Source organism: Pseudonaja textilis, chromosome 7, assembly GCF_049901715.1.
Source record: "Pseudonaja textilis isolate UNSWEBS1 chromosome 7, rPseTex1.2, whole genome shotgun sequence".
NCBI classification, from domain to species: domain Eukaryota; kingdom Metazoa; phylum Chordata; class Lepidosauria; order Squamata; family Elapidae; genus Pseudonaja; species Pseudonaja textilis.
In genome coordinates this window covers 36,899,163-36,915,063 of record NC_141996.1, presented here as the reverse complement: position 1 = coordinate 36,915,063, position 15,901 = coordinate 36,899,163, and the positions used below count along the sequence as shown (strand labels likewise).

Below are 15,901 nucleotides of genomic sequence, written 5' to 3'. Positions count from 1 at the left end.
TGCCCATTGCCTCCTTAATTCAATATACTACAATTTCTGTTATAGAAATAGTATTAATACAGTTTATCTACCTAGAAATGTACCAAAGGCACCATGAAGATGAGTTTCAGTGTTTTCCATTATTATTCTGTATTTAGCTAAAATATACCAACATGAAATCTACTGTCCCATTGCCAGTTTTCAACCTGTCACTGTTATTGTTAAGCTAAGACCTCCCTATCAATAGCTTAGCAAGTCAAAATGACATCACAATGATCACATGTGTATTGCCACATTGTTCAAAGGTGTGTGCATGTAGTTAATTCATAATGTTTGATGCAGCCATTTAATTTGCATTATTTATACCAGGAAACATATAGCATTGTTTGCCAGTCCTTGCCTTGTCTGCAAAAACTGACTTTTGTCCAATTCAGTTTGCCACTTTCAATTGCATTTAAATACAGTTTTTGTTCAGTAGGAGCCTGCTAGTCAACTGTTACAGTGCATTTTCATGGACTATTCAGTTTGGTCTTAATATATGCCTACCATTCATTTTCAGGTGTAAGAAATATTAAAAGTAGTATTTATTTTAGAACAAATTCAGTAACTGCAACCAAGAACTAATTTTCAGAAGGTACAGTATGGAAAAATATATTCTTAGACATATTTTTTTCAGTTCTTATACAAATTCTCAGTTCTTAGACAAATTAAAGAGATGTCTTGATTGTTGATTGTCTTGACTGTGAATTTATTTAATCTGAATTTAATCAGTTTTAGATAGAATTCAAGTTTATTGATCAGATCTTGGCAGTTTGTAATGTATCCATCAAATGTATTACGTCTATATAATAATAAGGAATATGAGTACACGACAACTTCCCAAAATGTCGACCATAACATTGTACTATAATTGTTGCACACTACGCATAGTTAATTTTAGTGGGATACATTATTTAATCATGATAATAAATAATTAAAAATCAATACCAATGAAAACAGATATCACCCCAAACATAACACAGCACAGCAATAAATGATAGTGATTCAAGGGCTTTACAAAGTAATTATTTTTAACAACTTATTAAAAAATCCAACCAAGTTCAAACTAATCAAACTTACAAGACAAGGCTGTTCTGATGTGTAAGGGCTCCTACCCTTTCCCCCTTGTTTCACCATAATAAGGGAGAGGAAATAGCAAAGTGCAGTCCCAAACTCATTTCCCTGAAAGTTGCATTCATTTTTCATCTTCCTATCACAATGCTCCAAGCACCTCTTCTGCTATTTCATTTTCTAGAGGTCATCAGTAAGCCAGGAATTCACTAGGGATCATCCAGCCAAGGGTAATCATGGCAATCAAAGCATTCTGGCCACTTTCTATTGCAAGGAGATGATTACAAGGTCACAATGGATGTCTCAAAGAATCTACTGGAAACCACCAAGTTCCACAAGGTAGTCAGTCATTCCATTTAATCTACAAAGATTCCAGGTGGCAGTCAATCTTATTTGGACCAGGGGATTATAAACTTTAAAGCACTGTTCTCCATTAAAGTTGCATTCCATCTACATGTTTCCTAATGGAATTTAGAGTAATGTTATTTGAATTTTATAAATGAATAGTTCGTTTGAGATGCTAGAATATTTTGAAGAGATACACATGAACTCCTGGTGCTTTTCTAACATATGTTGATGTTTCTAGTATGCAAATGAACTGACCCAGGGCTCCCATCTTCTTCTTCATCTATTATATTAAATATCCCGCACACAACGCATGAACGAATAGTAAATTTTTACATTGCATCCAAGGTAAATTTATATAATGGGCAATTGATACAGATAGGAGCAGGATATTAGTTCTTCTGTTTCAAAACAGCTTCCATAGCCTTTAAGACAGATTTTTAATAGTATGTCATGTCATGAAGTGGTGATAACTGTGGCTCTAAGTGAGTAATGCAGCAACATACTGTCCAAGAAGCAATGGCAAGAATCAATGCTGGAATTCACTGAAATCCACTTTTGGCTTTGTTTTTGTAACTAATGAGAAGTTTGAGACAGATATAGGGGGAATGAAGTTGTAATGTTCATCTATTGGAATAAAGTTTATATAGTAATTTTGCCTATTTCTCTCAGCAAGTAATGCCCAATACTTTCATCTATATTTGAAGAGCCATAGGGTTCAAAAGGTAAAATTGTAAGTTATCTGATTGTAGCATTTCCTGTCACATGCTACATGCTCCAATGTAATTTTGGGCAAATAAAACAAACACCTCTGTAATAAAATATTTTTTTAAAATGCAGATGCCCTTGCCTTTTGGATATATGTTTTAGCAAGATTCCTGACATATCAAATCAATTCACTGATTACCCCATAGCTTTTTTAGCTAGACATTTGAATAAATTTATATGTATTTTGATATACAAAATTCTTTGGCTATTTTAAAAAAAATATTTTCCCACAAGAAATAATAGAAACTTTTTACTGAACATTTATGCTACATGAAGTTGGTGTCTAATGCATACTTCTGATTCCCAGGGGTTATCCCCAAAATTACTTTTGATACAATTCCCAGTTGTCTTTTAAGAGTGTTTATCAGTCTTGGCAACAATTCATAACACAGTAAATTTATCCAAGGCACTGTTCCATCAAATTCTAAGCAGCCTTTAATAGCTTTGCCAAATAAACTGTTTTTGACAGCCAAAGGTATATCTAATGCTTGGCTGGTTTCACTCTTATATTGCCATTCTAGGGTACATGAAATAAATTATTTTATATTCAACAGCTGATGCTGTTTTGCAAAGCTTGTTTCAAGAAATATTCCAGTCCAGTTACAGAACACTGCATAAAATATTGACAAAAAACCCCACTCTCTCCAGTAGAAGCTATTCATTCCACGTAAACATTTTGTTCATTCCAGGAAGCAACCATTTTAAACAAAAAACTGTATCAATGAAACTTGCATGTTGCCTTCAACATTTAATTATGGAGGATTAGAAATGCATAGCATTAATTAAATCATGATACATTCTCTGCCTCTGTTTGCATGGATCAAACTAAAAAAAAAGGGGGGGGGATCCAAACTTTGCAGAATCATTTTATACTGGAATATAATGGAATGAACATTTAAAGAAGTTATGTAGTCCGTACCCATCATTTAAAGTAGCCTCTAGGCATTTCCTCATTTTTTGTAATATCACACTGTACCAAAAGTTTGACTTACACTAATTAAAATGTTTTATTATTGTAATATTAATAATATAAGAATCATCTTTCACATTGTATTTGACATGCGCAATATGCAAACGTCTGAAAAGTATAAGAGCACACATCTTGAATTGTTGAAGTGCAACTTCCAGCATCCTTAAGAAGCATCTCTAACAGTGAGGGAAGCTGGGAGTTGAAATTAAGCAATAACTGGCTTGCCAAATTTAATTATTTATCAAAGGTGAATAATTAATGGGAAGAATCACATGCAGAGAAAAAATAGACAACATATTTGTCTATTGAGGAAATTTGGGAGAAAGCGGAGGAGAGAACAAAAGAGAAAAAGAGCTCATATATTTCTAAAAATAAATTTGTAGCACTAATCTTCAACTGAACATGACCCAACAAATGTTGTAATATACTCCCATTGGCCCTCAATAGTGAGTTGGGTGGCATATAAATTTAATAGATAAATGTTGTTTTCAAACATTTTTCCAGAGAAAAGAGCTACATCACTACTGCCTGAGGTTTGTGATTTTCCTATTTCCTATATGCTGGGATCATTCAGAAGCATTTTTCAAATCAATCACTATTTAGAATTTAGCAAAGACTGGGAATTTCTATATAGGAAAACTAAAAGCAGAAAAATTTCCCCATGCCCTCAAGATGTTAGATTCCATTAATGAAAAACTGATTTTAAATCAGTAGAACAATCTGCCAGTATTGAAAGGACTCTGAAATAACTGGAGTGGTGAATTTATGCAGGATTGTTTGAAGGTTTCACTTTTAAATATCTTTTCCTTAGAAGTGTGGTTTCTAGATTCAGTCAGACTTGTGGTTTAGCTAGGCTATTAAAGAAAATGTCAATCAATACTCCACTCAGTGTACTGAAGAACAAGCTCTTTCCAAATATTCTTATTTTCTCTATAGAGTTAAAAAGTATCTCACTTTGATCAGCACGCACAGCTTGTAATTCTAATATTGAATGGAATCCACCTATCCCATCTTTTCTTCAAAAACACAAAGAACAAGAACAAAAACAAGAAAAAAGTCCCTTCTTTGATTGTCCTCCCTATGGGACCAGAAATCACTTGTCCAGGTAATTATAATACAGAGTTGGTAAGCTGTATCTTGCTAGATGATTAGTGAATAATTGGTGAATGCTTAGATAATATCATTTGTGAAATCTGGGGTTTGAATGGATATCAACAGTACAGGAACCTTTGTGACTTTGATTGTATGGCATTAATTGATTATGGATGCTCAGGAATTCTAAGAATCTGATAATGCATTGAGATGTACTGCAGTTAATACTTGACAGCATCAGTCAGTGCACAGCAAGATGCCATGTTTTTGTACCATTACAAGCTAAAAGCTAAAACAGAAGCAGCTGCTTTTAGATATTGCATGCTTCTGGTTATTTGGAAAAGTGAAACAATATTTTAAAAAGATCTAAATGTTAGGATATGAAGAAAATAGGTAAAGACAATCATTATAAAATATATGAATCAATCAATCAGTTCCAGAACTGTCTTCCTATATAATCAATCTACTCAATCCAGTGGTGTCCCCCCCCCATACATATATATGATTTCTGGATGTTCTTTCCATATTATTTTGCGAATAAGTGTCCTGGAAAAATGTACATGAAAAATTCTAACATAAAACAGTTTCACATGTAAAACATCTGATTATTGTTTTCAAAATGTTTAATGTATGAATTGTACTGGAATATTATAACATACTAATTTCAGTAAGAAAACCATTTCTTTTTATTATTTTAAATTATGTTACTTTTGTTGATTTCTTACCTATTTAATTAATACTAAATATTGATTTAATCAATATTTGAAAAGCATTTTTGACAATTTTATGACAAAAATTGAAATCCTAAGCATATATAGATATATGGATAATGGATACATGAATGGCAATAGCTTTACCTATATGGATAATGGATACATGAATGGCAATAGCTAGTGCTTCCTGAATGAGTTGTAAAATAACTGTGTATCAGTTCTTCATCAGTAAATTCATTAATTTATTGTGAAAAATACTTTCTTTCTCTTAGCTGCCAGTATACAAAAGACATTTGAATACTGGCAGAACAAGTGATAGAAATACATAGCTTTTCTTTCTGTGCCAGGAAAAACTCGCCTTATCAAACTTTTGAAATATGACAAGATTTGCTGAAAATTTAGGCAAGATTGGCAGGGAAGCTTTTTTCCCCAGTGATCTATCCTTAATTTCTAAATTGATGTTGCCTGGTTAGATGTTCCAGCTACCAAATGACCTAGTGTCATGGACTACCTGGCAGACCAAACAACAATAATTCAGTTACTTTCTCTCTCATTCAAATTATGGCCACGGCGGCGTTTCAGTTAAAAGAGAAAGTAATCTACTAGTGATGTTTCATTTCCAGCCAAGGGTATCAGGGGCCAGACTGAGAAACCAGGCACTCAAGTTACAGCACCTAGTCAGTTACAAGCATGGTTACTAAGTAGTCCTTAGCTGGATGGGACTTCACTTATATGATAGATAACACACATATTCTCATATCTAGAATGATTTGACAGCAGAAGTTGTGTTTGCTCAGCTGCCTTTCTCATTCTGCTGTTCCTGGGAGGTCACTTTAGATCCAAGCCTGCTGGAAAATATTGTCTGAATTCTTAAAACAGCTGAAATATTGGGTCTATGATTTCTGTAGCCAGGCCTATTATGTCTTGGCTCATGATTTTTTGGTTTTGTCTGCTGAAGTGTCACAGCACAAAATGTAGGCATGAAACTATTTCCCTAAATGCTTTACTCTGTAATTTGTAAAACGCTTTATCCTTGGTTTTCAATACAAATATAAAAACAACTCAAAGCATTAGGGAGAATTGATGTTAACATAATGTAATGGTTGAAACTGATGAAGCATGGGATTTTGCTTTTTATGCCAAAGATACCCATTTGGTAAACAAGGAACAGATGGCTGAAAGCTTCAAGGCTGAAAAAGGAGCAGCCAAATGTGCACTGGCTCAAATAGACAGGAGAAAGAAGCCCAGAATTTGAAATTTGAACTTTGCACTGATTAAGATCATATCCATTCATTATATATATATAATGTGTATATATATATACACACATACATACATACATATATACAGAAATACATGGTTTTCTAAATTTCAGCAACTGAACACTTATTTAGCATGTTTGTGTCTGCTCTGGAATGTAGAATTGAGCGAAAACAATAATTTTATCACTGTGCTTGGCAGAAAACTCATGTCACCATTCTTGTTTATTATGTTGTCCACATTTATTTCTACAATCACATGGGTATGTTTGATGAGCTCAACAGGACAATTGGGTGAATTTGCATATATAAACAATAAGGCTTCTATTAAACCACTTTCACTTTTTTTCAAAATTGTACACTGGACCTTTTTATTTTCTGAACTTATTGGAAAACATAGTAACAGTTACCAGTCTTTAAGGTTAGTAATAGAAGTATGAGTGTCTTCAAAATCATATATCATAACTGGCAGTATGGTTTTTAGACTAATTATCTAAAGAATCTGCAAGCTTTTGAGTTGTTTAGAATTCTTAATTGGGCTAGTTATTACAAATAATGTTATAACTTTTGTCAGATAAGGCATGGCATCAGCTTTAGAGCTCATAGGGATGAGTCCCAAGTCAATGCTGCAGCTTTTAAAAATAATTGCCCAATGTCTCCTGCAAACACAACATGAATAGAGGACCAATGCATTTGTCTAAGCAGCACACAATGCGACAAGCAGAGAAATGGAGAACCTTAGTAGAAACTGACACGATAGTGCCACTAGATGGCAGCAAAGAGATGCAGAAAACCTGTTTCAATTTTTGTAATCAATTTCTGGTAATTGACAGGACTTTTGGCTCTGCCACTCCCCAAACTGTACCTGAGCTACTATTGTTGTTGCTATTCCTCCATTTAAGTGGCTTGTGTGAAGAAGACTCCAGCACTAGAAACAATGTGTTTCTTCAGATATGGCTGCCAAACTATTTACTAATGAATTACCCTGGGATGTGGTCCCTACCTGAGAGGTTTGCCTTGAGTCCTCAACATCCTTGCTTACGTCCCTGAAAACAGGTGATATGAGGAAGCAAGAATGTCCAAATATTTAGTGAGAAGAACAATTATTTCTTTTGTTAATGGAGGTTATCATGTGTACCAAAACTGTCCAACATTGATTCTATATTCAAAATACAATTTTCATATTAGAACTAATTTTGACTCATGTTTAAATGTTTTACAAGTAGTCCTTGATTTACAACCATTTTTAGTGACTTTTCTAAGTTACAATGGCACTGAAAAAGTGACTTACGATTGTTTTTCACATTTACAGCATCCCCATGGTCACATGATCAAAATTTGACATTTGGCAACTGACATATATTTATAATGATTGCAGTGTCCTGGGGTCATGTGATCACCTTTCCCAACCTCTGACAAACAAAGGCAATGGGGAAACCAGATTCACTTAACAATCATGTTACTAACTTAACAATTACAGTGATTCACTTAAACAACTGTGGCAAGAAAGATTGTAAAATGGAATAAACTCACTTAGCAACTGTCTTGGAAACTGTAATGGAAATTTTGAGCTCAATTATGATTGAGGACTATCTGATACCTTAAAATTTTTCCATGGAGTGACTACGCTATGATTCCCCTCCCCCCACAAGTTTATTTAAGTACAAAACAAGAATGCCAACTCTCTATCCTCTACTATTGGTAAAAGTTGTGGTAGTTTTGGCCAACAAGATCCAATAAACAAAGAAACAAATAATTGGCATCAAAATTAAGGAATACAAGATGAAACGTTACGCAGATACAATATTCATAATCATGAAACCATATTATGAATCCATAGCTGTGGATGAAATTACTCAAAGATTTTCATTGCTTTTCCAAATATAATCAATGAAAGAAAACCAAAGATAATAGCAAGGCATTTATCTTTTAGAGAAGAACATTCTATGTAAAAAGAATCTCAGTATGAAATAACAAAAGATGCAGTGAAACATTTAGGACTTGACAGGATGCAACAAAGACATATTTTGAAATAATTACAATAAACTACAGAAAGAGATAAAACAAGAAAGGTGGAAAAGCTTAAAACTTTCCTGGCTGGGAGCTACAATGACAATAGAAATGTAAATATTACTCTGTATAAACTTCTTATTTGAAATGGCACTAATTCAAATCCCAGATAAAAAAATTGCAGAACAATTAATATATTTACATGGAATAGAAAAAAAAAGAGTATCATTCAAACTTTTGCAAGATGGAAAAGAGAAAACTGGATTAGCTTTCTTCCAGTCAGATTATATTATGGAGCAAACTGTCTGTTATGGATAAAACAAAAAACATTGTCTAATAGAAACATATCAACTATAGAAGTACCAGGCTAAGCCAATGGGCTCCACAGAGATTTATGATACAGAGAAAAAAAAAGGCAAGAATCTGAAGAGACATATTGTTAGAAAAATTCTATACTTTTTTTAAAAGGTGGGATAAGTCCAATGGTTTCACTACTAGTATCACAATCAAAACTTTTTTTAATTTCAAAAATAATTACTATAGGAAAGATCTGGTTACAAATGCCATTATAATTACCTGGAATTAAAAATACCAAGATATGAAAGGAAATTAAGAAGGATTTAATAAAGTAGGCTAAACTTCAATTGTCATTGCTGGGTAGAATTTCAGCGATTAAGATTAATGTGTTATCCAGAATGTTATTGTTATTTCAGATTAGTACTAATATTGACTATGAAAACACCATTTAAACAATGGCAAAAAAGATATTTCTAAATTTGTATGACAGGGCAAAAACCCAACAAAGCCAGCTAAGACACTTATATTGAGGTGTTTAAATTTTTGAAGAAAAAGACAAATTGTTTAAAATAATCATTATCATCATCATCATCATCATCCAAAACCAAGACCCAAAACTAAAACCAAGACCAAACAAGAAATCATAAACAAACCAACACAAATCTGCTAACCATTGTCATGGATATTTAGATTACATTTTTTTCGACAAGTATAGAAATGAACTCATTTTATTTATATTGTTGAAAATGCTGTGAAATTAATGCTTTATTTATATATATTGTTCATATTGTTAAGAAGGCTTATATGTATTGACTTTGCTTTAAGATTTAATATTTTCAGTTCTGAGCAAAGAAAATAGATATATTGACTTGTGTTCAGCATCAGAAAGACAAACACCTGCCTCCAATTATTTGGTGGTTTGCAGAATTGATAATACAGATCGGCTATGGATAACTGTAAAGGATCATGGCTTAAGTTTCTTGAGGTCTCCAAAAATAAGTCTTGTGTGTTCTTGTTTCTTTTTTCAGCTTTGTTTCTTCTTTTATAATTTAAAAATAACAAAAGAAGGAAAAGACGTGAATAAAAATAAGGAGGGAGAAATCAAACATTTTGTTGTGTGTGTATTACGGGGAAAAAAGAGATAGAGACAGGCTCTATTTTTTAAGTACTTTTGTAACTGACAAATAAAACTGACTATTACGCTTTGCAGCATCATGTTAACCTCTTCATCCAATCTAAGGTAGAGAAGCTAACTTAGATGGATTTAGAGCACTCACTTTATGGCTTCATTTTATGGAAGTCTCTTCTTTCTCAACTGTTATTTAGCACAGGGCTTCTACTTAAGTGTGTAACCTCTAGCTGTCAGGAAGATGAGGTTAATAGCAATGCTACACTGGGAATTATAGAAGAGCTGCTCCATTGTACACATTGTACATTGTTTCAATGTACAGCCCTATATCCTAACTTTTCTGCTTCATAGATAACTATTTTTCATCTTTCCTTCTCAAGGTTTCTTGAAGTTTGGTAAATAGTTCAAGATACCTTGCTTTAATATACTGTATATCTCCCCAAAAGGAGATTTGCTATTTTAATATATCTGCAGTGTATCTATTTCAGTTTTATATTTTGACATAAAAAGCTTGATGACATACCTATATCAAAGAATAACAGCAGCCCCCTCCATTTCAAAATCCATTAAACTTGTTCACACATATTAATTTGTCTTAATTTTACATATCCACAAAACAAAAACCCTAGTATGATAACATTGCATGTATTTTAGGCACTGCAAGTATTTCTTCTGCTAAATATTGAAGACTGAAGCATGTACCAACTGCAGAAGAATGGACAAAAGAGATGCTTAATATTTACGCTTAATGTACATAAAATGCTAAATAACCTGGTTTGTTAGTTTAGTTTAGTGTCTTGTGGAAACCTTGTATATAAACCATGCATGAACTGTTACCAATAGAGACTATTTGGATGAGCATACACTCGCAGATATTCAAGCAGACCTTTTCTCCTCAATTCTGATGGAAAATATCAGGATTATGCTCTACCAATCACCAATATATAATTTTTGACTGTTTCTAATCTTTATAGACTAATTTAGGCAGATGTTTGTTATTTACAAATTTTCACTAGGCCAGAGTGTACACCATCCATGTCATTTTGTGTTATTCGTGTAATTTCATCATTATAGAAATGCCACATAACCTCATTTTAATCAATGTGTGTCATTTGCATAATATCATCATTATGCAAATTAATTGGAATAGAGTGGTCCATTTCACGCAAGGTCTGTTGCTTGAAGGCTGTTATGAGTGTAGTGATGAATATATAACTCTTGCTAAACCATATTGTTGACTCAATTCTATTTTGTCTCCACTTTTTCATTTTGTCTTTATTATATGACTTTAAACATTTCCCCCATTTTAGCTTTATGGTCCAGAGGTCATAAACAATATATGTAGGAAACAGCTCCCTTTTTCAGTCAAAACTGACCTTATGCCCATTCAGTAAGTGAATGGCAGGCATATCTAATTAGGAAGAGGGATCCTACTTCAGCAGGAGGCTTCTGAGATACTTTTATTTTCAGAAACCAAAAGGAAGAAACAAGATAATAAAAAGAACTAACAAATAGCCTTCCAAACTAAGATTGTGCCCCTTCACACTTTCCATTTCCATAGCTCTGACCTTGGTTAAATGAAAGGCAGACATTCAACCTTTTTTCTTTTCATGGCACACATCCCATAGGTGGCACTGACTTGAAGCCTCCTTTCTAATCAAAAGGAAATCTGGAAAATCTTTTTAGGGTCATTAATCTGTTGACAATTTCTTTTGTTCAGTTTAAGAACAAAAGCTATTAATCCAACCCAATCACATAGCCCAAAAAACTTCCTTTATCTCTTTCTGACTCTTTTTTTTAACTATCATGAACAAAAGACTTTTATGAATCATTTTCCATGAGTTCATGACATACAGATTCTAAATTAGATATAAGTGAACTAAAAACAACTTCTGGCACTATGAAGATAGCTATCGTGACTTAAATTAAGCTAGTATATTTTAGTAAGTTTTTAAAGCATTTGTAACAGCAGAAGGGGGGCAGTATAAGAATTGTATGTCAGATATCTTTTATATTATGGCAACATGTCAATAGGACAAACTATTTTCTGTATTAGTTATGAATATATTAAAGATTGGGAATTCATCACTGGCTGTGCACATGTTATTAATTGAAAACTTTGTTACAATTTTCTTTTTATGCTCCCTACATTTATTTACAACTGACTTTAAGTGCATTAAGATTAGATCATCAAGTCACTTCAGTGGTTGCTAATTCAATTTATTTAAGCACAAATAACCGTTAATAATTATAAATAAACTACTAACCTATACTACACTTCCAAAGTGAAAAGAGCCCCACTGAGAAAACATCTTTTCAAATGGATGAGTAAAATGAGCAGTTGCCATATGGCAAGGAATTCATATTTCAATTGTCTTTTTGTTTCATACTAGCAACATTTAAAATACATTTGCCTAAATATAGAAATGTAATTTGTATAAAGAATCAATTATATTCTTAAGTTTAAATATTCTTTTCTTTCTGGCTGTACTTTTATATTACTGTACCTAAGATATTTACCTTAAGCAATCTTCTAGTAAAAATCTATGAATAACATTAGGGAAAAATTAATAGGATAAATGATTTAAAACCTTTTCTTAGAATGGATTCTTATTCAGATGTCCTGAGAAAATGATACCTCACCCGTAGAAAGGAGTCAAGGGATCCATTCTCCATGTATTCAACCACTATCATGAGTGGTCTACCTGAAAGAATACCAAAACAATGTATTAGGATTATATTTGTTATATTTCCAGCTATTGTGAAAAGATTAGTTGTGCTGCTAAAATATATATTTTTGTTGCTAAAATATATTATTTTCCAATCCTTTTCTGTAGCAAAGATGCTTTGCAAAGTACAAAATAGTATATCCTCCACACGAGGCTGTCCTTGAAGACCACCCTGAAGCTTTCATTGGCCCAGTATGTAGTCAAACAAGCAGCAGTGGAAATGCCTTGATATGCCCGTGTCACATCTCTGCTTTGTAAGCTGCACTGTCATTGGTTTTCTCTGGGTGCAATTTTAAGTGCTGGTACTTACCTATAAAGCCCTACATGATATAGAGCCTGATTACTAGAGGTTCTGCATGTCTCCCTTAACATTTTCCTGATTCAATCCTGTAGGGTTGAAGAACTCTGATTTCCTTTGATTAAAAATGTCATAAATCGATACCCTGGGGGTGTATCTTCTCTGTAATAGTGCCTGCCCTCTAAAACAAGATTCCCTCTAACCTCTGGATGGCTTTCAGTCTGCTCTTGTTCAGAAGCCCTCTGAAGACTCTTCACCCAGCCTTTGGTGAGGAAGAGTGAGACTCCTCGCTTCACTGCACTTATCATTTTTATCTTTATTTTTTTAATGTTTTTAATGTTTCGTTGTATTTTTAAAAAATTGATTTGACCTGTCCAGTCTTTAAGAGTTGGGTGGTGAACAAGTCTGATAAATTATTCTTATTACTTCATTATTTTATTATGTTCAAACTACATATTGTTTGGTTATAGCAGTGAATGAAGACATAAACTGAACATGCTACATTTTTGTTTCAATAGCTTCAGTAAAAGATTAATATGTATAAGCCATACCCATCATGGATACAGCACGTAAAAGTCTGCTAGAAGGATTTCTATGTAAGTTGTAATAATTGAACTCTTTGGGACAGACCACCATAAATAGATTCCACAGAAAGATGAGAACTATACCTTACTGAGAAAATTGTAATAACAGAATGTTGCAAGACTGACTGTGCTTTCCCTCTTATGTCCTATTTTATCTCTTATGTCCCACTGTATCAGGGAGGAATCTACTGGAGTTTCATCTGATGCTATCTTGTTCCATCTTTTCTCCTACATAAGAGGTACTACAGACAAAATCAGTAAGATACTACACAGGCATCACATCAAGACTGCCTTCAAAACAGACAGAAAAATAGCAGCCATCCTTAGAAACCCCAAAGATGAAATTGACCTGAAAAACCAAGGCATATATGAAGTCCCCTGTGCATCATGCCTGGCCACATACATTGGACAGACCAATAGAAGAATAAGTACCCACCTGGATGAACACAAAAATGCAGTCAAAAAGCTGGAACACACTTCCTCACTAGTCCAAGACATGGAAGCCACAGGTCATAGCATCAACTTCAATGGCACCAAAACCCTAACCACTATAGAAAACCCCAGCCACAGAATTATGAGAAGCCATAGAGATTGGAAAAAGACCTGAAAGCATTAATAGAAGAGATGATTCCACCAGACTGTTAATCATTTGGAAGCCTGCACTCACAAACAAAAAAATCTCCACACCACAAGCCAGGCAAACACCTGGGCACAAACAGATCCCCCCTGATACCTCCAGCTCAAACACACCCCAACCAGGCACCCAGATGAAACCTAGCTTCCTAATAAATGATAGCTGTCCATTTACTCGGAGCCAAGCTGCACTAAAAGCCTCCAATACAGGAACACAATGTTGCTAGCCAATCAAGACACAAAAAAAGCCACAAAACAGACAGAAGATATTAGAAACACCAATCAAGCAGAACACAGCAAACTCCAAGACCAATAAACACAGACCAAGACTCCCAACCAATCAGGATGAAGAAAAAACCATTCTGGCACAGCAGTAGGCTAGTCCCAAATTTAAAACTGAAATTACCATGAAAGTCTGACTCACAGACGAACACAAATACAGAAGCCTGATGATGGAAGATGAGATTCTGCCAAAACGTTGCTACAACTTTAAAAGCACAACTATAATGACATGGGAAAATACCCGAACAAAGTTGAATGCCATACATGTAAGTACCCGCAAAAACTTAAGAATATATATATATATATCTCCACCCCAAAACAAAAAGCAATATATAAGAAAAGTTATAATACAATATCAACATAATTAATGCATTAAAATTAGTAATATTCTAAGATATAGTTCAATGGAAACATATTCTCAGTGAGACTAGATAATGACTCTTCAGAGTTTCAGATCTGAGTTTTCTCTGTGAAAAAGGCTGGGATTAAACCTCAGACATTCTGGTTTGGTTGTTTTGCATTCATGAACTGTCTCTATTCCTGAGTGACAGTCTTTCATTTTAAACAAAATGAATCACTAACATTCTGTGCTTGAGACAAATGCATCCACATCACTTTGGTACTAATTTTGCTTTCCTTATTTACTTAAGCAGTTTCTACTATTGGTATTCAGGAATAAACTATTACTCTAATATAACATAGAAAAATGGTTCAATTTACATGCTAATCAGGGCATCCCATCAGATGTTATTTAGGTAATGCTAATAATACAAAGAAGTATATAATATATGCAAAACTACTGTAATGGATAATCTTACATGCAGGGTTGAAAACAATATAATAAAGCAACATACATATTTGTGGGAATGAATCTATTCTATTTGAAATGAACATCAGATTAAACAATAAAAAGAATAAAGAACATGGGTTCTTCCAAGGAATCGTATCTACATTTTGTCTGCTATTATTTTTCATTACTTCTGCCCAGAAATATAAATACATATATATAATATGGCCTGTCAAAACCTAACCTTGATGGAATTTTATGCTTCTAGCAGTTTCCTACTAAATATTTTTCAGCTTTATATATGAACTGAAAGATACTTTAGGTAACTAACCAAGCAAAAAAAACAAAACTCAGATATTATTTAATCCATAGAAAGGCCTACTGCATTGAAATAAATGGAGGATTACTCGACAGCAGAAATAAGAATAGCTAGTAAAGAAATCTGTTGGAAACATCAGTATAGAATAAAATAAGGAATAGATTAAGCTGTTGTGGTTTGCTGGCAGCCTGTGCAGACAGCAGCAGAAACAGACAGTGGGGAAGAATAGAGACCAGTCTGGGAGTCTGGGGAGGACCAGATGAGGGTCCTGCATCTGACACAGAGATGGGGCCAGGACCATCTGGGAGTTATGTGGTGACTCCAGAGCCTCCAGAATCTGGCAGCAGTGAGGCAGAAGAACAAGGGGAGCCTGTTCCCAGTGTGTGTGCACACAGAGCTGCCAGAAGGCAAGAGCAGCTAAGACAAAAGGGGCAACTTGGGAGTAAGGTTTGGAGGTTATTGCCCTCCCATAAGGTATAAAGGAAGTGCAAAGGTAGGAGAACCTTTGCAGGAAGCAATGTCATTTGGACTCTGAATGCTCCGTGTTTAATTTGTTCTCCATTTTGGTTTTGAAAGACTAATTGGGACTTTAGTTGT

General features: G+C 33.9%; 1 protein-coding gene across 1 annotated transcript in view; it reads right to left on the bottom strand.

Moving 5' to 3' along the window:
* Positions 1 to 15,901, bottom strand: part of EPHA6 (EPH receptor A6) — a 449,967-nt gene that overhangs the window by 55,501 nt on the left and 378,565 nt on the right. Inside the window, exon 13 of the mRNA XM_026700746.2 lies at positions 12,316 to 12,377. Coding sequence (XP_026556531.1) covers positions 12,316 to 12,377 — 62 coding nt within the window. The remainder of the gene's footprint in view (positions 1 to 12,315; positions 12,378 to 15,901) is intronic.